Source organism: Orcinus orca, chromosome 2, assembly GCF_937001465.1.
Source record: "Orcinus orca chromosome 2, mOrcOrc1.1, whole genome shotgun sequence".
Taxonomy (NCBI): Eukaryota; Metazoa; Chordata; class Mammalia; order Artiodactyla; family Delphinidae; genus Orcinus; species Orcinus orca.
The window spans coordinates 58,601,014-58,628,417 of record NC_064560.1 but is presented as its reverse complement, the minus strand read 5'-3'; the positions used below and the strand labels follow the sequence as shown (position 1 = coordinate 58,628,417).

Sequence of the window (27,404 nt, the reverse complement as noted above, 5' to 3'; positions counted from 1 at the left end):
CCTACCCCTTGAAAAGCACAAGCATATATATATGTATACACGTGTATATATACATATACACGTGTATAATATATATAAGCAAAGAAGAGACAAAAATGCTGAAAATAGTTGATTGCATAAAATTAACATAAAATATTTCAATTTTTGAATACATATTTCAAAATAAGGCAAAGCAGTCTTTAGAAAAAGTAGGATGAAAAAAATCTTTGAAATGCTCAGATACAGTTCATGTAAGTAAAGATCTCTAAAAGAATGCTACCAAAAAAAAAAAAAAACTCAGGAGGCTAGAAATAATACTGTTACTATGCCATTTTGTTCATTTGATAAACACAAATTTTATCTAGTATTAAGACAGACGATCAGGTCAAACGGCCTCAGGCAAATTGGCAGACAGGTGACCTTACTTCACAGGCCCCAGGCCATCTCTGAGCAAAGGTCAGCTCTGGCGCCCTGGCCTCTGCTTTGTTCTCATGCCCAGAGCCCGAAGTCTGAATACCTGTCTGGTAGTCCCTGAACCTCAATGCCCCAGTCTAGGGCTCTGGCTTCCTTTGTCAGTCTAGTGCATGGCAGACAGTAAGAGGGATCTCATGATTTGCTAATGAATTAACAGAGGAATGAATGAGTGCATGAATGAAGTCCCCCTCCTAAGCCCCACACCTGGAGTTGCTAATAGATTTCCTTTCTGTCCTGTTGTCCGGTGCCTGCCCCATTCACTGACTCACCCGGCTGCGGCATCTCTAGTATACTGACTAGGGGGCGTCTTCAATAGCAAAGGCTGTTTCTATTTCAGTCCTGCACCAGCCCATTCAGTTAATGTACAATCAACCTTGCTGCAAGCAAATTGTTTCTTGTGTTAATTAAAACATGGAGGTTTATATGGTGAAGCTATGGGAAAGTCCTGGACTTGGGGATGAATTCAAAGGTTAAAGTAAAAGAAACACATCTAATATGGAGTCAGGTTTATTCTTCCCTATTACATGAACACGGACAAGATTCTTACCCCCTCTAAGCTTTTTTCTTGATAGTTACTTTAAAATGGTGTAGGGGGAAAAGTGTATAGATAGAAATAAAGCAAATGTGGCAAAATGTTAGCAATTGGTGGATCTATGTTAGGAGTATACAATATTTGTGGTATTGTTCTATCATTTATGTAGGTTTGACTTTTTTCAAAATAGAAAAAAAGAAGCTGAGAATAGATATATAAAAACAAATAAAATGTTATGACGGTGCCTCTCCTTGGGCTCTGCTGTGTGGATGTTACCGAATTCAAGTTTGTGTGATGCGCAATGAGACCAAACAATACCGAAATGTCAGAGTCTGGAGCAGAGAAAGGTTTATTGCAGGGCCATGCAAGGAGACAGATGGCTTGTTCCCCAAAAACCCAGAACTCCCCAAAGGGTTTCAGCAAAGCATTTTTAAAGGTAAGGTGAAGAAGGGGCGTGGTTGGTTATTGCAAACTTCTTGGTGTAGGAATCCTTTGTTCCTGCAGCTGTCCACCTAGGTCAGTTCACGATGTTCCTGTAAACCTCCAATAAGACAACTGTCATTCTCTGTGCTGCAACTTTTTATCTCTGTATGAATGGAAAAGTGTTATACCCTTAAAGGTCAGAGCCTTGAGAATGGGCTCTCCTGTATATTTCAGACTCTAGGCAACATCCTTAACTCAAAACAATAGAATACAAAGGTTAAAGTAAAAGAAACAGATCTAATATTGAGTTAGATTTATTCTTCCTGGTTACATGAACACACACAAGATTCTTACCCTTTCTAAGCTTCTTTCTTGGTAGTTAAAAACAAAAACCAAAAACCTATGCCTTGCATTCTCCCTAAGTATTTTGTGAACACCAGTCATGGTAATAGATGCAAAGTGCTTTGCAAACCACAGAGCCCTTTCTGGGCACAAGGGTAACCAATGTGATTATTTGGGCAGCACCAAGTGCTCTTAGATCACCTGGCCAAGCCTCTTGCCTTTGTCTGTCTTGACTCCAGCCAATCTCTGCCGCCACAGCCGCCTTAACATACATATGCATGATTGGCTTCTTGGCTTCTCCCCAGCTCCGAGCATCGGCTCCAGACGTGCAGTCCAGCTCCTGAGAACTGGAAGGCAGAGCTCCTTGCAGATCCAGTTCAGAAACCTCCGTCGGAGCAGACTCCTGCCTGCCGGCTTCCCAGCACCCTGCCCACCAGTACTAATCACTGGCAGCCAGTCTGCTCCCATGAAACCATCAAAGGCATCCCAGCGTTATAGGAGCATCCGGAGAAATGCCAGCCAGCACTACTTCTACCAGGAGTCCCTGCTGCTCAGGTGAGCCAGTCCCATCCATCCACTGGGGCAGGTTTGTGGGGAGGGAAAGCCTGGGTCACCCTTGCTTGCATCTGACCAGAGGACCAAGTCCCCATCCTGCTCGGTTCTCCTTCAGAATGAACTCCGAAACTCCTTTTTCCAGGTCACTATACAAAAAGGGTGGCAACCTCAGCGATGTACACAGACATTGACGGCTCTACCTGCTTCTGATCAGAATCCAAAAGCCTGTACCCCAACCTGGCTTTATTGCTGGCCAAACCCACAGACGTGCTTTATCTGTTTTCTCTCTGTTTACTCAGTCAGCAATGTCAAGAGAGAGCAGACAATACATCTGTCGTAATAAATGAGGTTTCTGTTGGAAAAGGCTACAGGCTGGTTAGAAGAGGGGGAGTATTATTCAAATTTGTTAAATATTTATAAAGGTATATTAAAATCTCCATTAATTTGGAGAACCTGGAGAAAATTCTCCTTTGAGTAAGTAAAAACAAGCTGAATTAGAGAAAAGCAAAGGAATTATTTTCCCTTACTTTTAAGTGCATCATTGATAAAATAGCCACGGCAAAATACCCTTAACTCCTCCTGAAAAGTTGCATTAAGATTACTGTATTCATTTTCACTGGGAATAAGTGTTGCTATGTGTTGAAAAGTTGTTCTCCTAGAGAGTAACTATTTCCCTGAAACATTTGTACATGTAAATTTGCTTAGCTAATTTCTTGTTCATAGAAACTGCTTCCTGTTTGCCTCTGTTATCTCTGATTTCAAATGAATCAAAGCAGGAGTACAGAGAGCGGGGGATCTCTGGATGAGAGAGTTTGATTTTTATTTATTTTACATCCAGAGTTAGGGGACAGGAGGCGTCCTTTCTTTGGAATTAGCTGATTATTTCAATGAGCCTGAAAAAGAAATGGTTTTGCCACCAAAGATGCTGCTATTCAGTAATCCTACAGGAGCGCTCTCTTTGTTCCTTTATGATGTCTTCTGATAGTATCTCTTATCCTTTGAAGCCTTTCTCTTTCACTGACCCATCAAAGTAACAGAACCCAGTGAATGTGTTCCAGTGGCTGCTAACAACTGCCGAATTCTCTCTCTGACTCCCCGGATCCCTCCCCTCTCCTTCTACACACACTAACTTCATACAGATGACCCCAGGGCAGCAAGATGCTAAACTTACCCAGGGCAAGATCTGGGATGGAAGCAATTCTACTAATCAGATTTCCTCCTTAATGCCCTGATCATTTCAGCAACTTGGATGACAGCTTTACTGCTGATGAAACAGGGGACAGCCACGATCCGGAACAAATCTTCCAGAATATACAGTTCCAGAAAGATCTCATGGCAAACATTCGCTGCCGACCCTGGACCATGGGACAGAAGCTGAGGGCACTGAGGTAAGGGTTATGGGTTATTGCAAGTATGCTTCCCACGAAACCACCCACCCTGCCCTGCCCTGGGAAACGAGCATAAAAATCCACATTGGAGGGAGTGGTGGGTCGGATGCTCTTGATCTGACTTAGAGAAGTCACAGACACGTCTGAGGGATCCACCTGGTCCAGACGGGCCTCAGTGTGTGTGTCTGTGTATGTGTGTCTGAGTTGGCTGTGTGCCTTGGTAGAGAGTTTTTTGGGTTTCTACCTCCTTTTCAAATACTAGATTTTAGCCCTATGCCTAGAGATGAACAAAATAACTAAACTCACTAGGTATGCAATCTAGAATGAAAATAAATATTAGTTTTACCTGCTTGGCTATTACCTCCCTCTTGCGGCGGGGATCTCTGTGGGAAACTAGATGACTGAGACGCTTAGAGTCATATTGGAGAGTCTGTTTAGGTAATAATGAAGAGCTGAAAGTTGGAAGACATTGCCTTGCCATGTGGTATTAGGTTCTTTTCATAATTTCTCTAAAGACCAGTTCCTTTCTCTGTAAAGTTGAAGTGAAGGTGGAGCGCACCTACCTCCTGTGGCACTGTTAAGCTGTTAAGCAATCAGACAAAAATTCCTGGCTGCCCTCGGACTTAATCAGAAACTACGGCAGAGGGCTCCAGCATTTTTAGCATGCATTCAGGTTGTTTCTTTTGCAAACTAGAGTTTGAAATCCCTTGATAGCAGTTCAAGGATGAAATGAGGTAAACCATACGATATTAAGCCTTGTATCTGGGCTGTAGTAGTCACTCCCTATGAGTGGGTAGTAACTGATGGTGTGGGTCCCTGGGATCACAGCAAGGGGAGTGAGTAGAATGGTTCTTAATGACCAATGCCACTGAGCTACTCTGACCCATGAAGTGGACCTTCCTAGAGAAACAGACATGACACGTAATCATCAGGTACCTACTGTGTGGACAGGATTAGAACCACTGTCGTATCTTACGTTTTAGTGCCCCTTTCCAGACACCGAGCGCATTGCCCTGTCTCTCCAGTCCACCATTAGGTTTGACTTGCTTTCCCATCAAATCATGCCTTCATTAGATTTCCACTCCAGTCATTGTTCCTCCAGTCTGGCCAAAGATCCAGCCTGCCCCCCAAGGTGGCCGCGGCAGATAGCTAAGGTCATCCATAGTTTCCACTCCCAGAAGTTTCCAGTTAATTCTCCAGGTCCGATATCAGTTCTCATCACTTCCATTTCTTTGAGTAAGGATGACATTTTTCAAATGAGAAGACTGATACTCAGAGATGTTAAGTGGCTTCCCCCAGGACACACAGCTTCTGAGTACTGGAATTGAGCCTTAAAGCTGGGCTTCCTGACCTCAACTCCAATATTCTATTCTATTGAAACAGAGGAACTCTACCAATTTATCCTTAAAAAAAAAAAAAAAAAAGCCATGTAACTATATAGCACAAGGAACTATACCCAATATCCTGTGATAAACCATACTGGAAAAGAATATAAAAAAGAATGTACATATATGTATAACTGAATCACTTTGCTGTACAGCAGAAATTAACACAACATTGTAAATCAACTCAACTGCAATAAAAAAGTCATGTATTCTATCAGAATTTTAAAAATCATACAGGAATGCTGATGACTAATAACTATCTGAACTGTAAGAGAGTGAGTCTTTTTAACCTGCGGGCAGAGCAAAGCAAATGATAACTTTTCTGTCAGAATCAAAAGAACAAACCAGGCCTTCCTCCACAAGCGTAAGCCAGGGACCTCAGCCAGGGCTGCGAGACACCAACGCCAGCGAGGCACAGGCCAGTGGTCCAGCTCTCAGAGAACAGCTCGCCCTCTGAGACCTGCATTTGTCATCCCCGCGTCGCACGTTTCCTCCCCGTCACCTTGAGAAGCTACTGGAGCAGTGCTTCACTAATTGGGCCTGCGAGACTCATCAGGTCTGTGGAAGGCGCAGACCCTGACTGCTTGTGGCTCAAGGGAGCATTGCTGACACAGAGAGAGCAGCGAGCTCTGTCTATGGGGGGACAGAGCATATATTTATTTCCCCGGTAGGGAGGCAAGTGGTCAGTGCCATGGAGTCAGCATTGGTCTATGATGGGGCCTGGGTCAGGTACTGTCCCCACTGCTGTTACTGACCAGGGTTCTTGGCCTCCTTAATCAATAGAAATTAATCAGAGGTCAGACAAGGAATTCAGGCAAGGCTTTATCGGAGCCCCGACCGCAGCAGGGGGGAGTGAGAACAAACAACAAGTTTCCTGGCTCACTCACTTGCTGAGGGGGAGGCGAGCATGCTCCTTACATGGGGTGAGGGTAGGGGTGTGTGCAGGGATTGGGCCGGAGGTTGGCTTAGGTGGTCTGCCCATCCCCTTGGTGGTGTCATGTGCAGGGCGCATGTGCAGTACCCTGCTTTTGCTCCTGACCATTCAGAAGTGGCAGTTGGGCTTTTTGGTTTTTTGTATCTTACTGTCCATAATTTGCCCCAACTGCACTTGCACGCAGTCGTTTTTAGTCCCTTAAAGTTTCTTTGTATTTTATTGCTCAAGGAGATGTTTGTCCAGGTGCAAGCACTGCAGCACAGGGTCCCAGGTCCCAGCCTGTCTCACTGCCGCCTCAGCCCCCTACTCAGCTCCCCATTCCTACACTTACACACCCACCCACTCCTATTGTTGTTTCAGGTCTCTATCATCCCTATTAGCTAGTGGGCTTCTCCAGGGCAACAGCTCTATTTTATGCGCCTCTGTATTCCACTATACTTGACCCAAACAAGTGTGCAGAAAATGTTTGCAGGGAAAACAATTAGAATGAATGAAATTAAATGAATTATTATTTCACTTATATAGGCCCCTATCTTTTAGATGCTATGAAAGGTATAACATCAACCCTCACCCTTGCCTGCATGTCTGGTTCTGACCAGAATGAAGCCAGCCCATTGGCGGGGCTATGAAGGTGGAGTATTTGCAGTAAGGTCAGGGAGGTTCAAAGCCCAGCTCTCTGGTCAGGCGTGTTCTGAAGCGATCGCGCTGTTTGTGGAAAAGGAAGTCAGCTAGTTCCTTGTGTCAATCAACGAAAGGCTAGGAACCTGTGGGTGTTACTTGGGATATACATGCATGAACTCCCTACCAAGTACACTGGTCCAACTAACAAACTGAATAATTCAGCAGTTCTTCAATCCTGAGCATAATTAAGTGGTCAACCATGGATTCATGAAGATCTCATCAATGTAGTCACAGATGAGGTCACCTTGAAGGTGACATTCTTCGCTAAGAGTTTTTGACTTCAGTCCGTTCCATGGAATTAACATATTTTTTCTATTCCTGTGGTTCTTTAAGTGTGAATTTAACCATCTATCCTAATGAATTCAGTCTATTTCCAAGGATTAGCCATTTAGGTGACCCATCAGGTCAACTCAACAAAGTGGTCAGCTAGTGTGCCAGTAGTTAGTCTGGGCTAAATCAGGTTGTTCATGGCTACATAGACACACCTTTCTTGCTCACATTAACCAGACACTACCCTTTTCTCAAAGCAGATTCTCTGAGCTAGGTCTGACTTTCACTTCCAAAGAATTAATTGCAGGAAGAAGGCTGCTGAGATTAAGTGGAGGGGCTGAGATGCTGGTACCTGATACCAGGATTTCCAAAGCCCATAATACCCAGCCTACAGCCAGAATCAGGGCAGGGCATTAAGAAATTCAGTTGCAACTGATTTTAGTATTCATCATTTCCTATGATTTCATGGATTTAAATGTTATAGAAAATATTTTAAGGGAGTTGTCTGGTTACCACTGTTTGACTATCTACTCCTGCTGCACTTCCACATGTTTTGCCAAGATTATCAAGGTCATAAAATTGCGCTCACCACCAAGTTTTTCTTCTCTCAGGCGAGCGAAGGACATTGTGCTGAAGTTTGAGGGGAGGCTGACCAGGACTCGAGGCTACCAAGCGGCAGGTGCAGAGGTAAAGAGCCCACACATGGACGTGCCCACCCTTCCTGTGGTCTCCGGGCCCGGGAAGTTGTCCTTGCAGTTGCTGTACTACATAGGTTGTGAACATCCATCATTAATAGCTGTAGAACAGTATGGAGAGCTTGAAGGTCTGCATGTCCCCAAACTTGGATTTTAGTTCCCGATGCTGTCACTTACCAAATGGTGTGACCCTGGGTAAGCCCAGCTCATCAGAAAAAGGTTATATCTGCCCTTGGGAGAATCCTCTAGCCTCTTCCCTGAGTTAAGCCCACCCATGTGTGTAGGTTTCATTCACTGTACAGTAAGTCCCCTACATATGAACCTTCAATTTGAGAACTTTCAAAGATGCGAATGGGCGTTCACATGTCCAAACACATAAGTTAGTTTACGTATCTGGCATACACCGTCACGTGCATGCATCCTCTACAAGTGGTTGTGCTTTTGTGGACTTTACTATACAGTGCTGTATAGAGTGAAGTAGTACAGTATCTTTATTTCTTGCCTGTTTACTCGATGCCAGCCCCTGGATGCCAGCTGTTGTACTGTACTACTGTACTTTTCAAGGTACTGTACTGTAAGATTAAACATTTTCTTTATTTTTTGTGTTTGTTTTTTATGTATTATTTGTGTGAAAAGTATTATCAACCTATTACGATACAGTACTGTATAGCCGATTGTGTTAGTTGGGTACCTAGGCTAACTTTGTTGGACTTACAAACAAATTGGACTTACGAACGTATTCTCGGGACGGAACTCGTTCGTATGTAGGGGACTTACTGTATTTCTTATAATGAGAAAGTTACAGGCATATTCCATTGCTCATTTTATAATACAATGCTAAGATTTTTGTTTGTTATTTTTCCCATTCAGTTACTTGCAGTTAAACTTTAGTATACATTGAAATTATCTGTTTATAGACATTCCAATACTTTTCATAAATGTTTCCAAGACAAAGAAAAAAATCATTTCTCCTACTATAATTCCCTACTTCCCAAGATAGAATCTATTTTAAAATTTCACATTTCAGCCATTGTATATATCATTTTCACATCAGAGTAAGTAGAGTATACAAATATTTTTGTCTTGCTGTTTTTTCACTTAACACCATAACAAGGATTTTTCTCCATGTTGCTATGTAGTTTTTATACCTATTGTTTTCTATGACTGTGTAATATTCCATCAGAAAAATGTCTATTAATTTAATTAGTTACGTGTCTGCTGGTGGTCCTTAAATAGCTTCTAATTTTTCGTTAGTATTAACAGCCCTGCAAAGACCATCTTTGCACAGACGGCTTTTCCTATCTTTTAAAATTCTTTTTCTAGGATAAATGTCAAAACTACGACCTCTGTAGTATAGAGTATGGTCCATGTTTTTTGGCTCGTGATAAATACTAATCAATTATTTTCCAAAAGCTTTGCCATCCACAAGGAAAGAATTTGCTGTCTTCATAGTATCTCCACTAATGCTTAATATTGTCGTTTTTTCAAGTTTATTATTTTAACAGACAAAAACTGACAGACACACTGTTTTTCGATTCTCTGAAACAAAAAATATTCTTAGTAAAGTTTAAATTAAAGCTGGTCATAAATTTTGCATAACTGAATAGTTATAAAATATCAAAGAATCCCCAAGATTGTGCCTTGGCTTTCTTTCTTCTTACTTTTCACAGAATCTGCCTGAAGACGCTAACCCACTCCTATGATCAAAATTACCCATAACTCTTTATGCCTGTCACACTATGATGGAGCTTATGGAATAAATCTATAAAACAAAATTATCTTTTTATAAGCATATGTGCTACCAAGCTCTCTCATTTTCTCTAAATAAACTGAAATGCTATGGAAAAATATCTGAAATAATGTAGGGTCTCTCACTTGGGTTCAGACAACCTGTAATATGTATAACAATGAAAAAGTCCTGGGGCATTTAGTAACAGTGAGCTCAAAGTGGATTAAAAGTGTAAGTTAAGGGCTTCCCCGGTGGCACAGTGGTTGAGAGTCTGCCTGCCGATGCAGGGGACGCGGGTTCGTGCCCTGGTCCGGGAAGATCCCACATGCCGCAGAGCGGCTGGGCCCGTGAGCCATGGCCGCTGGGCCTGCACGTCCAGAACCTGTGCTCCGCAACGGGAGAGGCCACAACAGTGAGAGGCCCGCGTGCCACCAAAAAAAAAAAAAAAAAAAGTGTAAGTTAATAATGGACTGAATTCTTAGAGTCAGAGTTTTTAAAATGAGAAAAGTGATCCAAATGTTCAGTCTTACCTACAGATTGTCCCAAAGTTTTCAGCCTGCACTTAACAGACAGCTGCCCCAGTCCTTTCCATTTTACCAGCGGCCCTACAGAAAGCAGTTCAACCCAGTTCAGCTTAATCCATGTGCCAAGCTTTGTGCTGGGCACTCAGGGTAAAGAGATGGCTGAGATACAGTGTCTTCTGCCCTCTGGACACACAGCAAAATGTCAAAGAAAATCATCCTCCCACCATGTCTTCCTAACACTTTGGTTTTCCCCCTTCTCATTCTGAACATCATTCCTCTACCTTTTTATATTTAGAATTTTTTTTTTTTGCGGTACGCGGGCCTCTCACTGTTGTGGCCTCTCCAGTTGCGGAGCGCAGGCTCCGGACGCGCAGGCTCAGCGGCCATGGCTCACGGGCCCAGCCGCTCCGCGGCATGTGGGATCCTCCCGGACCGGGGCACAAACCCGTGTCCCCTGCATCGGCAGGCGGACTCTCAACCACTGCGCCACCAGGGAAGCCCCTATTTAGAATTTTTTTACGCTGGAAATTTTAATACAGACCCCTGAGGATGAGCAGCCACTCCAAAGCAGAGAAAACAGAAGCTATCTAGCTGTTACCTGCAGCCCAGTGAGTTTTGTCTCTATTTACAGTCTTTGGTTTCTCTTAGAAAAATGATAACTTCGTTTTTCAAATAGTAAATTTTGTATAATATAACTACTGTACACTTTCTCCCATGATTCCCACGACTGAGATCCTGCTCACCACTCACCAGGGCTGCCACTCTATCCTCTCTTGGGAATCACAGTTCCAGAACACAAGTCGTCCTCTGGAGCCCCTCCCACTGTTTCCCACCTGCATCCTCTGTGCACATGGGTTTCTCCTTGATTCCAGCAGGAAAACACCTTGTTGCAGACAATCTGCCTTTGGCACCAGTTTATTTCTATGCTTCATAAGAAAGCAAGGTCTGAGCATGTGAGACCACCAGGACCCATGCAGTCACGTAGGCAGAAATGCTACCCTGGGCACATGGAACACCAAACACCAAGAGTCAGGACACCTAGGTCCTTCTGCCATTGTTTCCCTGCTCTGGGTAATGACCTGGAACCTGACGAGGTTTTCATGCTTGATTCTTAAGATGTCTTCTAGTTCGAATAGTCTATGTCCTTGGTTTCTCACATGATACCAGCAAGGGATGTCATCCTTCCTGAGAGCCTTCATGGCATGATTTGGCAGGAACGCTTCCCCTGTGCAGAAGCTAAAGGTACCTGCCCATGATGGTGTATAGACTGACTGGCCTCATAACAGATCTTCCTGTTTCCACTCATGTCCCTCCATCTTCCACTCTCTTCCACATAGGAGCCAGGGAAATCTTTGATACAGTAAACTACGCATGCCATCCTTTAATTAAAATAATGAATGACAGGGACTTCCCTGGTGGTGCAGTGGTTAAGAATCCACCTGCCAATGCAGGGGACATGGGTTCAATCCCTGGTCTGGGAAGATCCCACATGCCACGGAGCAACTAAGCCCGTGTGCCACAACTACTGAGCCTGCGCTATAGAGCCCTTAAGACACAACTACTGAAGCCCGGGCGCCTAGAGCCCACGCTCCGCAACAAGGGAAGCCACCGCAATGAGAAGCCCGTGCACAGCAACAAAGAGTAGCCCCTGCTTGCGGCAACTAGAGAAAGCCCGTGCACAGCAACAAAGACCCAACGCAGCCAAAACTAAATAACTAAATAAAATAAACTTATTTTTAAAACTACTAATAATAATGAATGGTAGATAGATACGATAGATAGACAGAGTTTCATTACACTTAGAATCAAATCCAAACTCCTTCCTCTAACCCACCTGATCTGGCCATGACCTAACTCTTGGACCGCATCTCACTCCTCTCTTCTTTATTCTCTTCTATAAAATGCCCAGCTCATGCTAAGCCACAGGCTCCTACTGGCCATTCTCCCCTCCTAGACAGCTCCTCTACCAATTGAGGACTCTTAACGACTTTACAATGGACCAGAAACTCAAATGCTTTCAACACCAAACCCTCCCCAAAGGATACTGGGCATTCTGCCTCTGTCTGCTGTAGGGGATGACAAATCAGAAAGCCATGGTCTTCCTCTCAATACTGGAGGAGAAAAAGCCAGGTGAACAATATAAAGGCAATATAAGCTAGGATGTGATAAGCATTATCAGAGACCAGAATGATAGCTGGGGAAGTTTACAGATGGAAGAATGTATTTCTGGCTACAGAGAATCTGTGTGAGGTCTCCATGGGAGTAGCTGTATTTGAGTTGGGTCTTAAATCATGAGCAGAAAGTGAACAATTCCAACTTCTGATAACATTCAAGTAGATTTTCATTTACAAGCAGCTGTTTTGGCCTTAGCAGACATATTCAGGATAACATAATCATGCATGTCTGCATCAGGACCACGTGCTGTCTTATAGTTCAGAAGGTTGTAATTACATTTGTAACCCTTCTTTCTGCAATGATATCATTTGCTTCCAACACAAACCCACATTGTTTGTGTGTTAAAATGAACAACCTGCTAATGTTGTGGGAGAGAAAGCCCAGTGTCAGGGAACATTTTCACATTTTGCTTTATTCTCCTTTGAGAAAAAAAAATATATATATTTTTGAACTTTTGGCGATTGTGTCTTCAACATCCAAGACAAATTTCCAGACCTTATTTTGGCAACTTTGGCCAGGAGAGAGGCTGGGAGATGAGCTCCAGCTGCAGGATGGGAGGCACACAATGGGGCTCATTTTCAGGGTATGTTCTAGACTCTTGGTCCTTAAATAGGGACGGGAACTGTAATCACTGGGGAGTTTGTGAGCCATGTGGATTCCTGAGCCCCACTCCCGGAGGAGACCAAGGGGGTGTATTTGGACATCATTCCTCAAGTAGTTCTTAGTCCTCACAGCAGGAATGGTGTGAATAAGGCAGGCTGAAACCCTAGAGAATATGCACCTCAGTACAGACACCGCAGCTTAGAGCCCTTAACAGGAGCCTTCACCTGGGCAGAAGCCCAGAGAAGACAAGCGGCTGCTTTGGTCCTCGGGCTCCCTAAAGGCCTGTGAAATCATAATGAAAGGTATCAACTGGTGTGTCTGCGGGCCTCGCCTCCATTTAGGACCCTGGTTCCACAAAGGCATTGCCGTCTTCACGAATGTCAAGTCCTCTAATCCTACTCCCTCCTGTCTAGCTGTGGCGGAAGTTTGCTCGTCTGGCCTGTAACTTTGTGGTCATCTTCATCCCCTGGGAAATGAGGATAAAGAAAATCGAGAGTAAGTGTTGGCACTTGGAGGAGTGGGGTGGGGATGCGGTGCCCGTAGCCAGACAACCGTGAGGCCTGAGACGGGTCTGGTACATCCCAGACCTTACTGAGCAGCCAGGGGCCCTTGCACACGTAGTGCCGACCTAGGCTGGACATGGGTCCGTGGAGATGGAAGACACAGTGCCTGTCCCCACCACCTCCCAGGATAAAAATGGTCCCACGTTCCACTGTGGCTCTGCAGTTCTCTGTCCGTTCATGCCTTAGACACAATACAAACTCAAAAGGATAGAGGGGAAAACTGTGTAGAGGAATAAAAGGATAACATGGCAATTGCAGAACAAAAATGCAGAAATTTGCATTTGGAGAGAAGTGACTGTAATCATTTAGAAAAATATCCTAAAAAATAAATCAATCACAGTCACCTTTAAAAACACACACACAGTACAAACACACAAATGCAACACACAAGACCAGGAATAAATATAACCAGAAGTCTGAAATAAAGAAACTGTAAAATTGGACCATGGGATATTTTTAAAGTCTTGTGAAGAGACATAGAATGATTTAATATTTGGAAGGTGTTGATTTTCTCAATATGTTTATGTTTTAATGCAATTCCAATAAAATTCTCAATGCAATGTTTTTTGTATTCAACATAATGAACTCATATGAAAAAAAAACTAATTGAAAACTTTTTTAAAAGGAAAAACTCAGATGAACTTGTATAACCAAAATGTTAAAATACATTATAAAAGCTACAAGAATTGAAACAGTGTACCCCAGCACCATAAATGATGCTGGAACAATTCAACTGTTTTAAAGAATAACATTAGATCTTTCATTTCAAAGTTCCATTAAATATTTAAATAGAAAATAGGAAGCCATGAGAGAATTAAAAGAAATATAAGTAATGTGATCTCAGAATGGAAGCCTGTCAAATTATAAAAGTAAAGAAGGAATCATCAAGGAAAGTACTGTTGTATTTAACTATACATCAAAGAAATTTTACATACATAAAAAATAAACAGATCTAAAAGATGACAAATTGAGGGGGGAAAAAATTTTCAACATTGAAGTGGAATTAAATACCAGCTGGTGGAAATGTCAATTGGGATGATGTTTCTAGGGGAAAGTTATAATTTGGACCAAACGTCTTCAAAATGTTTGTACTCTTTGATAGAACTCTTCCACTCCTTAACAACCAGAGAAAACAACAGCCACAACAAAATCAATGCACTAGGCTGTGTGGACACACTTGGTGCCCAGCCCAGATCCCTTTACTTGGCTGGTCCACTTTTTCTCAGCTGCTCTGAATGTTAGCTGCTATGACTCATAGCTGTCTCCTTCTCTAGAGGATGAGCCTTGGCCCACATTGTTCCAGATGGTGGGCACTCATCACCTGCTCCCCCAGACCCAATGGGTAGCCTAGAGGCAATGACAAAGGGGTATTCAAGTCCAGCTTTTTGTTCAAAGTGGAACCAACTTATGATGTAACTTGCCCTCCAAAGGTCCCCATGGGATAAGGCTAAGCTGGGCTCCAGCTGAGATGACATCTTTGCTTAGCTCTTTCCCCTGACCTTCCTTGACCCCCTCACCCCCTTTATCCTGAGAGCACTTCCTCAATATATCATGTTAGCTGAACCCTTTTCTCAGGCTCTGCTTCCAGGAAATCTGACCTTAGACAGAAATTGATTCTTGCAGAATTATTTACCCTAGTGAAAAGTTAGAAACTTCCTAAGTGTCAAGTAGTGGGGGATAAGTTAAATCAATTATGTAAAATTGGTTTGCTGGAACAATAAAATTCATTTTATAGGGAGATATTTTGTATGAGAAAATGCTCATAATATATTGATAGCTCAAGATGCATATTATAGAGAGATGCCAATTTTATACAAAAAAAATACACATATAGAATGAAAATGGAGGGTTCCCCTAAAAATTTACTAGAAAGTAATTCTGGTAGTGATTTTAATTTAGTAACCTGGCAATAGGTAATTTTTTGGTCGTCTTTGTGATGTTTTGTGTTTTCCTACCTATTATGAAACGTAAGCTAGATTTGAAATAAAATTTCAAGACGTTATTCTTCCAAAGTATGATACAAGTCCAGAAAGTCACCACAAGTATCACGCATATCCCAATCCAACTTCTTCTATGCCCCCTTGTTTTCTCAACAGAAATTTGTTTTTAACTACACTTTTTATTTTAGAATAAGTTTAGATGCATGGAAAAGTGACAAAGAGAATTCTCATAACCCCTTCACCCATCTAACACCATGTGAGATGTTAATGTTAACATGTAACATACTGTTATTTCTTTTGAAATTAAGACAAAAGAATCCTTAGAATATCCTTGGAATTTTCAGAACTATGCAAAATAGAAAAGAAATATATTAAATTCTCAAAAGATGCTGATACTTCTGAACATAGGTGAAATGTAAATTTGATAAAAGCATTTTCGATCAATATGACCTTAGGGAAAGTAATCCATTAGGGATTAGGGATCTGTGTATATGACTGGGAGACATTAATGAACATCTTAATCCTTCTAAATGATCATCGTGGGACAACACCCTGATAGGTACAATTATGGCATTCTTAGTCTATGTCCTGCTGCTGTAAGAAAAATTACGGTGTTGCTTTACAGAGAACTTCTTACACTGGGAGGATTTTCTATAAACCGTTCTCATTATCTTTCTTTAGGTCATTTTGGATCTGGTGTTGCCTCTTATTTCATATTCTTGAGATGGTTATTTGGAATTAATATTGTGCTCACGATTATGACAGGTGCTTTTATTGTCCTTCCAGAGGTAAGAACTATTTCCGGTGAGTTTAAAAGTGCCATTTGTTAAAAAGTAGAGACGTTTAGAGCCATAGCATTAGACAACCGCACTCATTATCCTCATGGGAAGGATAATCTGTGTGTGAAAATAGGGCCTGGCAGGGCTTCCCTGGTGGCGCAGCGGTTGAGAGTCCGCCTGCCGATGCAGGGATCACGGGTTCGTGCCCCGGTCCGGGAAGATCCCACATGCCGCGGAGCCACATGCTGCGGAGCGGCTGGCTTTGTGAGCCATGGCCGCTGAGCCTGTGCGTCCGGAGCCTGTGCTCCGCAACGGGAGAGGCCACACAGTGAGAGGCCCGCGTACCGCAAAAAAAAAAAAAAAAAAAAAGATAGGGCCTGGCAAACTTTTTCGGCAAAGGGCCAGAGAGTAAATATTTTAGGCTTTGTGGGCCGTATGGTTTGTCACAACTTCTCAAATCTACCGTGTAGTACGAAAGCAGCCATAGACATTAGGTAACTAATAAGTGTGGCTGTATTCTAATAAAATTTTATTTATAGATACAGAAATTTGAAGTTCCCATCATTCTTATGTGTCACAAAATACTACTCTTCTTTGGTTTTTTTTTTCCCAACCATTTAAAAATGCACAAACCAACCTTAGCTCTCGGGCCACACAAAAAGTGGCGACAGGCTAGATTTGGCTTATGGGACAGTTTGCAGACATTGTGTTAAAATAAAAACCACTTTTCAACTAAAATTCATCCTTGTAAAGTAAATGGGGCCATGTCCCATGCCATTCTAGAAACCCAGTGGCTTCAGTCATCCACCCACAGAAGCCATGTCCAGCCTAGAGAGAGTACACCTAGACAGGCCCCGATCAGGCAAAAAGAAAATCTGGCCACTCATGATTAATGTCTCATCCATGAGTATCAAGGAGAATCCACTCCCTAGGGACCTCATATGTACAGCATCTTCAGAGGTGCATGGAGATCAGTGGCCCCTTTTCTTCTGGTCCCTTCCCACCCAGAGGACCGTGTGACATCCTTTCCTCTCTCACCAGCTCATCGCAGGCCAACCCTTTGGAAGCACAGCCAGCAAGACCATCCCCAAGGAGCACACTGCATCTGCCCAAGATCTGGACACCGTCTGGTCCCTGGGGGTGAGGTTCAGGCTTGGCCACACTTTTGTCTCGAGGCGGGTGGTGAATGTTCTGGGACCTGGGAGTCAGAAGTGACACCGAGTGCTCTCTTTGCAGGGTTACCTCCAATACTCAGTCCTCTTCTATGGCTACTATGGCAGTGAGAGGAGGATCGGGAGGGCTGGCTACCGGCTGCCCTTGGCCTATTTCCTGGTGGGGATGGCAGTGTTTGCTTACAGCTTCATCATTCTCTTAAAAAAGTATGTCTGTTCAGTTTCTCAAAATACATGCCAAAATGATACATACGATCTCATTTCATCTTGTCACTCACCCTGTAAAGTCAAGGCCATTTTCCAGATGAGGAGACCACAGATAAAAGAGATAAATGCTCATTTTAACCGACACTGATTGAACACTTGAAGCTTTGTGCCAGGTTCTGTGTTGGGTCTGGAGAGACAAGAATCAAATAGACATACCAGGTAACATCAGTTTAGACAATGTAGATGTTACCGACCAGGGTTCCTGGCCTTCCCCAGCCAATAGAAATTGACTAGAGGCCAGACAAGAAATTCAGGCAAGGCCTTACTAGGGCCCCTTCTGCAGCAGCAGGGAGCAAAAGCAAACAACAGGTTCCCTTGCTCCCTGAAGGGGGGCAAGCTTGTTTGTTATATGGGGTGCGGGTAGGTGTGTGTCCAGGTGTCAGGCCAGAAGGGTGGCTTAGGTGTTTTGCCCACCCCTTAGGTGGTGGTGTGTGCAGTGGTCATGCGCAGCCCCCTGCTTTTGCTCCCGACACCCTGTTTTTGCTCCAGGCTCTTCAAAAGTGGCAGTTGGGTTTTTTTGGTCTCTTTGTATCTTTTGGGTCCAGAATTTGCCCCAGCTGCACAAGCACACAGTTATTTTTAGTCCCATACAGTTTCTTTGTATTTTGTTGCTCATGGGGAGGTGTGTCCATGTGCAAGCATTGCAGCACTGCAGCAAAGGGTCCCAGGTCCCAGCCTGTCTCATAGGAATTGCACTAAAAGAGAGGTGAACGAGATGGGTTAGGTGACCAGAGGTTGCAGAAAGCAAAGCATCCTCCTTCGACTATATGTTTGCCTGTGACCCAGTTACAAATTACGTAAAGGCCAGTCTCATCTGTGTTGTGATGCAGTTCAAACATGTAGTTGGTTATTGAAAGCAGGGCACAGTGCAAAGAAAGCAGACTGGCTGGGGCCTCATCTGTAAAATGGGCAGGTTGGCTCAGAATATCACCAGCTTCCCTTAAGGCTGTTACATTCTGTGCTTCTGTGTAGGAGCTAGATAAATGCAGAGTGACAGAGAGGCTCTGAGCCCAAGGAGAAGCGGGCCCCCACCCTCTTGGCTCACCTGCTACTTCCCTCAGATGCGTGTGTACCAGTACGTCTTCATCACACTGCCCCTTGTGGCATCTTTGCAAAGTGCAGGTAGAAGGGGCTGGGATTAAAAAAAGATAGAACAATCATCACCAACGTCACCATCATCAAACAAAAACCTAGGGAGATGCACAGTGACTTGAGGACCTTCAGTTCCCATGAAGCTTTCCAGCTTAGCCTCTGGATGGCCTCAAGACCCCACGACCCCACCTAGAACACGGGCTCTTTGCGAGATGTTACAATTTAAGAGACAAATTGATGTCAACTCGGGAGCAGGAAGTATGGATGGGCAGAGTGGTAAAAGCTTCTAACAGGAGAGATGGTCTAAAAGACAGGGAACTTGCACCCAAGGAGGGATCGTGACCCCCGGCTTCCCATACATCTGAGGGAAAGTCGTGTTAGGGAGGGATCCGAAGTGCTTCTGCTCGGTGAGGTGGGGTAGTTACTTCAATGGGCAGGGGCTCCAAGGAGATGGATTCAGCTCAGAGTAAAGACTTTGGTTTCACAATCACAGTCGCACAGAGATGCAGTGGATGCACACACCTTCAGGGACTTCCTGACCTCCAGTGACGGGAGAGCTCGTGCACCGGACTCACCCAAGAATTTGCTGTTTTCACACTGTTCAAAGCGGTTGGCTGAGGACGCAAGCCAGGAGAGGGGCTGAACCCAGCCGGCACTCTGCTTGCCCACATCCAGATGCGGCTCCTTGCTCTGCGTGGACTCGCAGCAGCCCCCTAGTGGCTGAACCTGCTCCTGACACTGTTCTTACATGACCCTTTCTGGTCCTTTTTTATAAAAATTTTTATTGGGGTAGAATTGATTTACAATGTTGTGTTAGTGTCAGGTGTACAGCAAAGTGAATCAGTTATACATATACATATATCCACTCTTTTTTAGATTCTTTTCCTATATAGGTCATTATAGAGTACTGAGTAGAGTTCCCTGTGCTATACAGTAGGTCCTTATTAGTTAACTATTTTATACATAGTAGTGTGTCTATGTCAATCCCAATCTACCAATTTATCCCTCTCCCCCTTACCCCCCCATAACCATAAGTCTATTTTCTACATCTGTAACTCTATTTCGGTTTTGTAGATAAGTTCATTTGTAGCCTTTTTTTAGATTCCACATACAAATGATATCATGATATTTGTCTTTCTCTGTCTGACTTACTTCACTTAGTATGATAATCTCTATTTGCATCCCTGTTGCTGCAAATGGCATTATTTCATTCTTTTTATGGCTGAGTAATATTCCATTGTATATATGTGCCACATCTTCTTTATCCATTCATCTGATGATGGACATTTAGGTTGCTTCTATGTCCTGCCTACTGTAGTGCTGCAAGGAACATTGAGGTGCATGTAACTTTTCAAATTATGGTTTTCTCTGGTCCTTTTTTGCAGGATGGCTAAGAATTCCCGCATGAGCCTCGCCAGCGCATCCAATGAAAACTACACGTTCTGCTGGCGGGTGTTCTGCGCCTGGGATTACCTCATTGGAAACCCAGAGGCGGCAGAGAGCAAAACCGCTGCCATCGTGAACAGCATCAGGGTGAGTAAGCGAGCCTGTTCAGGCTGCCGGGAGTCAGGGCTCTGCAGATCACAGCCTTCACAGCGTGAGCCGCTGGCCCTCTGCTGGGAGAGTCAGCGTGGTCTCCTTCCCACTTTGCTCACAGACCAGGGCAGCCACGGTCTGCACCGAGACGTGACATACTGTGCCTCCAACAGGCACCAAACAATCTGACGGTGTACTGGAGAAAAATACGGGAACGTCTCTTTTTTTTACTTTCATCCTTCTAAAATGTCAGTGTGTGTATCTTTGTTCATTTGCATAATGGATTGCTACCGTGTTGCGTGTACATAACTTGTAAATGAATAAATACATATATGTGAGGGATATAAGCTTTTAGTGTTACCTTAGAAGATAATGCAGTCAAAGGCATTCGGAGACCTGGATCTACTGAACAACACAGACAGTTCAATGGTGCCCCCTTTTGAGAAAAAAAATGATTTAGATCATTTCAGTGACCTAAATAATTTACTCCTTCCCCTCTTTTTCCCATTCCCCAATTTCCTTTTTTATCTATCTATTATCATATAAAGCACTGATATCAATAGAATCTTATCGGATGGAGTCTAGACATTGAAGTTATGATGAAAAATACTGGATAAGTCATTTCTTTCATAAACTATTTCTGAATATTTATGATTAACGATGATGCTAAGCTTTTGATACCATATGTGTCTTTCTTTAAAGGAGGCTATACTGGAAGAACAGGAGAAGAAGAAGAGCAAAAACCTGTATGTATGAAGACTCCCCATCCTGAATTCATTGATAAGCTGTTTTAATTTAGTAGAAAAATGACCAAACTATATCTCATTTTCACACCTTTTCAGGCAGTTCTTCTCCTTAAAACCTGTCCTTCTGGTAATGTGGAATGTGGGAACCCCATAATTTTTCAATAGCAGTATTTCGGAGTTGTTCCTCCTTCCATGGATCCGGCAGTAGGGTGAGAGGTCTGAGGCTGACCAGCTTCCTGTTCTTTTACTTAGATAATAAAAGATTTTTTTAGCACCAATTTCTAGTTTGTTAAACTAAGCAAAGACTAATTTTATTTAGCAACGAACCTCTGAAGTCCTAGGACACAAGTAGTATCCAATGCTTGTCGACAAAACTTCTAAAGTGACTTCTCGGGTTTGGAGTTCTTCTCAAGGTTGTGAGGGCTTCCTTGGTGAGGGTGAGGCCCTTTGGCCACAGAATGGACGACACAGAAAGGCGATGACCCAGTCCTCCTGGGCCGGACACGCCTGCTCATCCAATATCCTCACTGGTTCTTTTTTTAAATTAATTTCTATTGGAGTATAATTGCTTTACAATGTTGCATGAGTTTCTGCTGTACAGCAAAGTGAATCAGTTATAGGTAGACATATATCCCCTCCTTTTTAGATTTCCTTCCCATTTAGATCACCACAGAGCATTGAGTAGAGTTCCATGTGCTATACAGCAGGTTCTCATTAGCTAGCTATTTTATATACAGTAGTGTATATAAGTCAATCCCAATCTCCCAATTCATCCCACCCTCTCTGCCCCCTTGGTGACCATAAGTTTGTTCTCTACATCTGTGACTCTATTTCTGCTTTGCAAATGAGTTCATCTGTACCATTTTTCTAGATTCTACATATAAGCGATATTATACGGTATTTGTTTTTCTCTTTCTGACTTACTTCACTCTGTATGACAGTCTCTAGGTCCATCCTCACTGGTTCTTTAAGCCCCATGATTAGTTCCTACAGTGCAGAAAGCCTGTCCTGGGGAGTGCTGGAGACCTGGGGAGTGGAGGAAACACCCAGCCCCCGAGAGGAAGCAGGGTGTCGTGGTGGGAAGGACTCTCCCCAGGGTGTCAGAAGATGGATTCTAGCCCTCTCTTCGTCATTAACTTCTATGACCCTGAAACTCCCTTGACTTTTCTGGGCCTCTCATTCCTCACTTATGAAATGAAAGGATAGGACTCCATCCGTGCTTCTCAGAGGAAAGAGAGCGCCCACCCACATCAGAATCACCCGTGGGCACTGCAGACGCAGACCCCTTTGGCGCCCACCCTGATTGACTGAATTAACGTCTCTGGGAGTGAGAGACAAGGCTCCACATTCTTAGCAGGTCTCGCAAAGCAAAACTCACAGGAGGTTTTTATGTTCCCTCAAATTTGGAAGCTCCTGCCGTCCTAAATGCATTCCAGTTAAAAAACGTCTCATTCAATGATTCATTATTACAAACAAACAAATCAGCAAGAACCGAATTCTCATCTCTCTTCCATGCACAAATCCTGAGTCCTCCTGATTCTGTCAAAACTTGAGGAAAATAGATGTGTAAGAGGTATTCTGGGATATCCAGGATATTATAACAGGAGGTGGAAGGAAGAGGGTGGAGACAGGGGAAAACTAGCATGTGACTGCCTACTTCCCCCGCAAGCCCATCACGTGCATTTTCTGGTGTAATTGCCACAAGGACCAACAGTGCTGGAGGCGGGGAGGGGGAACCAGAGATGCAGGACCTGCCTCAGGGACCACGTGGGTAGCATGACCCTACAAATGATGACAGGGTGATCTGGGGACAGGAGGAAGTGAAGAAGCACTAAGGTGGTGTTAATGGACCTCACTCTCAAATCTTCCATCTCTGGTGATCTATGACGCCTTATCGAAAGCTGTCCTCTGCCAGAAGACAAGGTGACACTTAGCATTCCATTTGGGAGTGAGTTTCCTCATTGCGCAGAGGAAAGGCTAAGATCCGTGCAGGAGATGTTGTGACCTGCCCAAGGTCACCCAGAGGGTGGGGAGCGGGTGGTACACCCCTCGCGTGCCCCTCCAAATCCTCCTGGCCACACCTCTTTCTCCAGCCCTTGAGGCCAGGCAGGCTGTGCAGGCTGCCACCGGCTGCACACATGCCCCTCAGAGCCTCCACTGGTACCCATTGCTCGCTGCCCAGGGCTCCTCTGAGGCTGCAGTGTGGGGCACCCACAAGATCCCAGTCCACACATGTTCATGCAACCAAAAGACTGGGTGCAGCACTGGGAGTCAGTGCTCTGGAGTGGCCCTTGACCAGCTTCTAAGAGCTGAGAATACAGCCATGAAGAAGACTTTTAACAATTGAGCACTTGCTTTCTAGAGGGAAAAGACAGATAACAAATCCCAAGTAAATACGTGGTATAATATCGAAATCATGGTGTGAAATGAGAGGCAGGATCATTAGCTCCCCTCCTTCCTCCCCCTTCCCTCTCTTGAGCACCCGTACCTGAGCTCCTAAAACTGAAATGTGCATACGCCACAGGACTCCCATTTTAAGTGGCAAAGCAAACACTGAAGCCCAAATACTCAGACTCCAGAACGTGTGTGTGTGTGTGTGTGTGTGTGTGTGTGTGTGTGTGTGTGTGTGTGTGTGTTTAAAGCCCCACTGATGCTGGTGGCTTAGATTAATAACTCACTGTTGGTCTCTTAGGAAATGAGGGATTCTGGGGGTGGGGGAAGAACACTGAATCTTCAGGGCAGAGAATCCACTTGGCAGTAAATGTCTTCCCATCCTTCACCGGCCTTTTCTGTGCATCAGGGTGCCCTGTGCAGAGCCCGGTGTATCGTCCTCATACCTGCCTCTCCCCGCAGGGCAGTGACCATCTGCCTGAGGGTCATCGCCAACATCCTGGTGCTTCTCTCGCTGGCTGGGAGCATCTATCTCATCTACTTCGTGGTGGATCGGTCCCAGAAGCTGGCACAGTCCAAGAAGGAGCTGACGCTCTGGGAAAAGAACGAGGTACCCACACAACAGTAGCTGCTCCTCTGTTTCCTGGGTGTTTCTTAAGTGGGTTCCCTGGAAACATCTCCACGGAAAAATTGCAGTCTTCTTCTTCTAGAGCACGGGCTGCAGGAGCTTGGAGCCAGAGTGGCAACACCCGGCCTTGGCTAAATGATTTCACTGGTCTTAATAAGGAAGATTTTGATTCAAAAACACCTTCAGGCATTTGCACAGTCTTTGTTTGTTTTGCTGCTGACTGTGCTTTGCTTTTCTGGCTTCGTGTTTCTCTATATACATGTTTCCAGAAACTGACTTCACCTAGACTTGCATTGGCAACTGCACTGTCTTTCATTGCATGTGTCAAAGTTGACCGTGTGGGGATTATTGAACATTTAGGTGCTTTCCATATTTCTAAATCACAAATAATCCTTCCCAAACAGCCCCACACCAATGGCTTATTTTTTTCTTTTTCTTTTTTTTTTTTTGGCGATACGCAGACCTCTCACTGTTGTGGCCTCTCCCGTTGTGGAGCACAGGCTCCGGACGCACAGGCTCAGCGGCCATGGCTCACGGGCCCAGCCGCTCCGCGGTATGTGGGATCTTCCCGGACTGGGACGCGAACCTGTGTCCCCTGCATCGGCAGGCGGACTTTCAACCACTGCGCCACCAGGGAAGCCCCGGATGGCTTATTTTTTAAAACGCTCTTTCCCCTCCGTTTATGGGAATATTCTCATGAATAGAAAATTACCAAGAGGAAGGTTATAAACAATTTTATAATTCTTAATATTTATTGCAAGATTCTTGTCCTGAACACTTGGCTCAATTTACCTGTAAATATTGGAGTGGTAGAAATAGCACAAATGCTACCTCTCAGACCACTTGTATGAAAATGATTACCATCCTTGGGATTTAAAAAACAAAGTGGGCAGGCAAGGTGATATTTATCAATTTATCCTCAATGTACAATAATTTTTCAAAATCTGAGACTGCATTAGGTAATCTCTTTCTATACCTCTTCATGTTTTATGTGAATTAAGTGGGTTATATATTGATAAATATGGGCTTGTGTGTAGATAGATATTTTAAAGGTAAATTCAGAAATTATTTCTTCCTTTAGCTCACACCTCTTGTGTACCAGCTAAGCCTCCTTTTTCATTTGCAGAGAAAGTACATAAGTCCAGAGAAACAAGAGCCAGGCATAATTCTCTAGATAATTAATCTTCCATGTGCAGAAAGAATATTAAATTACCTCTCAGCCTTCCCTTTTCTATTCTTAACAGTTACAGTTATTTCCTTCTTCCATCCAAGGTAAGGGAAGTAGAAATAGAATGAGATGGTAATTGGAGAAGGTGGCAGAAACACCAGTAAATCTCAAAAGACCTGTACGAGTGTCTTCAGATTAAGGAGTGTTCCTAGAAGGGATAAACCCATGGCAAAGTGGCCTTTTGAAAACAGCTGATTAGCCAAGATTTGGGGGAGGTTTTCCATGTAAGAACTGCATGACCCCCTGAATACCCCCCTCCCCGACCAAACACTAGGCTACAGACCAACTATGAGGTGAGGGAGGCTGGGATGTGGGTCCCCGAGGAGCTCAGTGGGGCACACCCTCTCTTGGTAGGTGAGCGTGGTGGTGTCCCTCGTCACCATGCTGGCACCGTCAGCCTTTGACCTCATCGCCGCCTTGGAGATGTACCACCCACGGACCACACTGCGCTTCCAGCTGGCAAGGTACCGCCACCCCGCTGGGAAATGGCTTGTTGTGGGTTACCCGTCCGGCCACCCACTGTGGGAACTCAGTCCCTCGGGAACCAGGGCTTGCTTTGTTCCCCCCAGAACTTAGCACAGGACTTCCCCTACGGCTGCATCTCAAGAAAAGCAGGATACCACAGGAGAGAATGGTGGGAACAAGGGGGAAGAGGAAGCAGGGAGAGAGGAGGGGGCTGGAGAGGATGGACCAGGAGGACAGGACGGAAGAAACGGGTGAAAAGGTGGTGATGAGAACAAGAGGAGGAAGAGGAGGTGGGAGAGAGGGAGGGGGAGGGGGAGGGGAAGGGGGAGAACAGGCAGAAAAAGCAGATACAAGAGAAAGAGGACCAAGAAGATGATGGACAGTGTGCCGTGTATCGCTCACGTTGGGTCCCTCAGTGGACTGACCGTGAGAGGTGAGAGACCCATGCTGTCTTTCCAGACGCGAGATGAACATCGTGCTTTGCTAATGATTCCCCAAAGCGTAGACTCAAAGCGGTTCTTGTAAGTCAGGGAGCCTCGGGCATCAGGGCTGTGCTGGGATGGTCAGTGGGTGTGAATACAGGTGGTTAATGCAGATGTGAGCACAGCAGGCGGGGAGTAGGGGCGGGGGAGGGGGAGGTCAGAGGGGCCAGCCCCCTGAAACCACACTTCTTCTCTAGCGCTGGCATCATCACTGCCTTCCCGAAAAATCCCCGTCTCTGTTAGGGTGACTGTCGCAGAGGGTGGCACTGTCCGAGCCCCGCTGATTTACCTCCCATCCCTCCCGGGTCTACAGTGTTTGGTTTGTGCTTTCCCTTGTAATGCTTGATCACGTTCCACAGAACAAATTTCCCACAGAGCACTTTGGGAAGAATGGCTGCCATTCAGGAGTCGGCAAATGTTTTCCATAAAGGACCAAATAGTAAATCTTTTTGGTTGTGCGGGTCACACGGTCTCTGTGGCTCAAATCTGAGGTTGTAGCACAAAAGCAGCCACAGACAATACATCAGCCGAAGGGTGTGGCCGAGTTCCCTGCAACTTTATTACAAAAATAGAAGAGGGTAGGGTTTGGCTAAAAGGCTGTAGTTTGCCACGATCTTGAAGTCCAACTGTCACTTCAGAGATAGAAAAACATCACTCGAAAGATCAAGGGGTGTGTGGAAGCCCCTCACCCAGGGTAGCTCTGGAAGGCACTCCCAGCCCCCCAGGCTTGAACCCTGGTCTCTGTGCTCTGCTCGGCACCTCCTCTGTTGACCTAGGAGAGAGAAGTGCTGTCCTCAGCAACTCCCTCATGGCAGGCACTGGGGAGGATCAATTCTGTGACTGCATTTGGTCTAACAGCAGTCCTATTATACAGATTGGCCTCGTTATTCTCGTTCAAAACTAGAGAAACAGGGGCTTCAAGAGACTTGCCCCTGCTGAATTCAGGCTCATTCTAGAAATAAGAGTAGGATATATTACTTTAGTTCCACTAACTCACCAGCAGACGAAGCTACCTTTTATTCAGGGGGCAGTGAGAACCAGAGCCATGCGACACGAAGACGGCAGAAGGTTAAATTCTCTCGGTCCTTCCTTCAGCCAACAAGTGCCAAGTTAACTCTGAGGGTCCTGCCCTGTGTTAGGTGAAGACAGAGATAGAAAGGGAAGCTGAAGGGAATCCCTCCACAGTGCACAGGGAAAGCCAAGATGAGTCAGAATGATGCCCCCGGAGGTGTCCTAGCCCCTGTTTCCCTGCTCACTCCTGCACACCGGTGGCCACAGGTGGTAAACTCTGCACCTGAGGAGACGAAGGCCTGTGGGGATGGGCGACTCAAAGTGCCAATCATCTGGTCTTTTCCTCATGTTAAATCTGCTTTCTCTTTTTCACCAACTGGCACTGGCTTCATGATTCTCCAAGTGCCAACCACTG

General features: G+C 44.7%; 1 protein-coding gene across 1 annotated transcript in view; it reads left to right on the top strand.

Annotated features, from left to right (window-relative positions):
• The first annotated feature begins 2,088 nt into the window (after positions 1-2,088).
• Positions 2,089-27,404, top strand: part of TMC3 (transmembrane channel like 3) — a 43,625-nt gene continuing 18,309 nt past the window's right edge. The window contains exons 1-11 of the mRNA XM_004278317.3: positions 2,089-2,305; positions 3,547-3,693; positions 7,575-7,650; positions 13,103-13,184; positions 15,874-15,980; positions 17,013-17,111; positions 17,208-17,350; positions 19,888-20,035; positions 20,741-20,784; positions 23,638-23,785; positions 25,386-25,495. Coding sequence (XP_004278365.1) covers positions 2,217-2,305; positions 3,547-3,693; positions 7,575-7,650; positions 13,103-13,184; positions 15,874-15,980; positions 17,013-17,111; positions 17,208-17,350; positions 19,888-20,035; positions 20,741-20,784; positions 23,638-23,785; positions 25,386-25,495 — 1,193 coding nt within the window. The 5' untranslated portion in view covers positions 2,089-2,216. The remainder of the gene's footprint in view (positions 2,306-3,546; positions 3,694-7,574; positions 7,651-13,102; positions 13,185-15,873; positions 15,981-17,012; positions 17,112-17,207; positions 17,351-19,887; positions 20,036-20,740; positions 20,785-23,637; positions 23,786-25,385; positions 25,496-27,404) is intronic.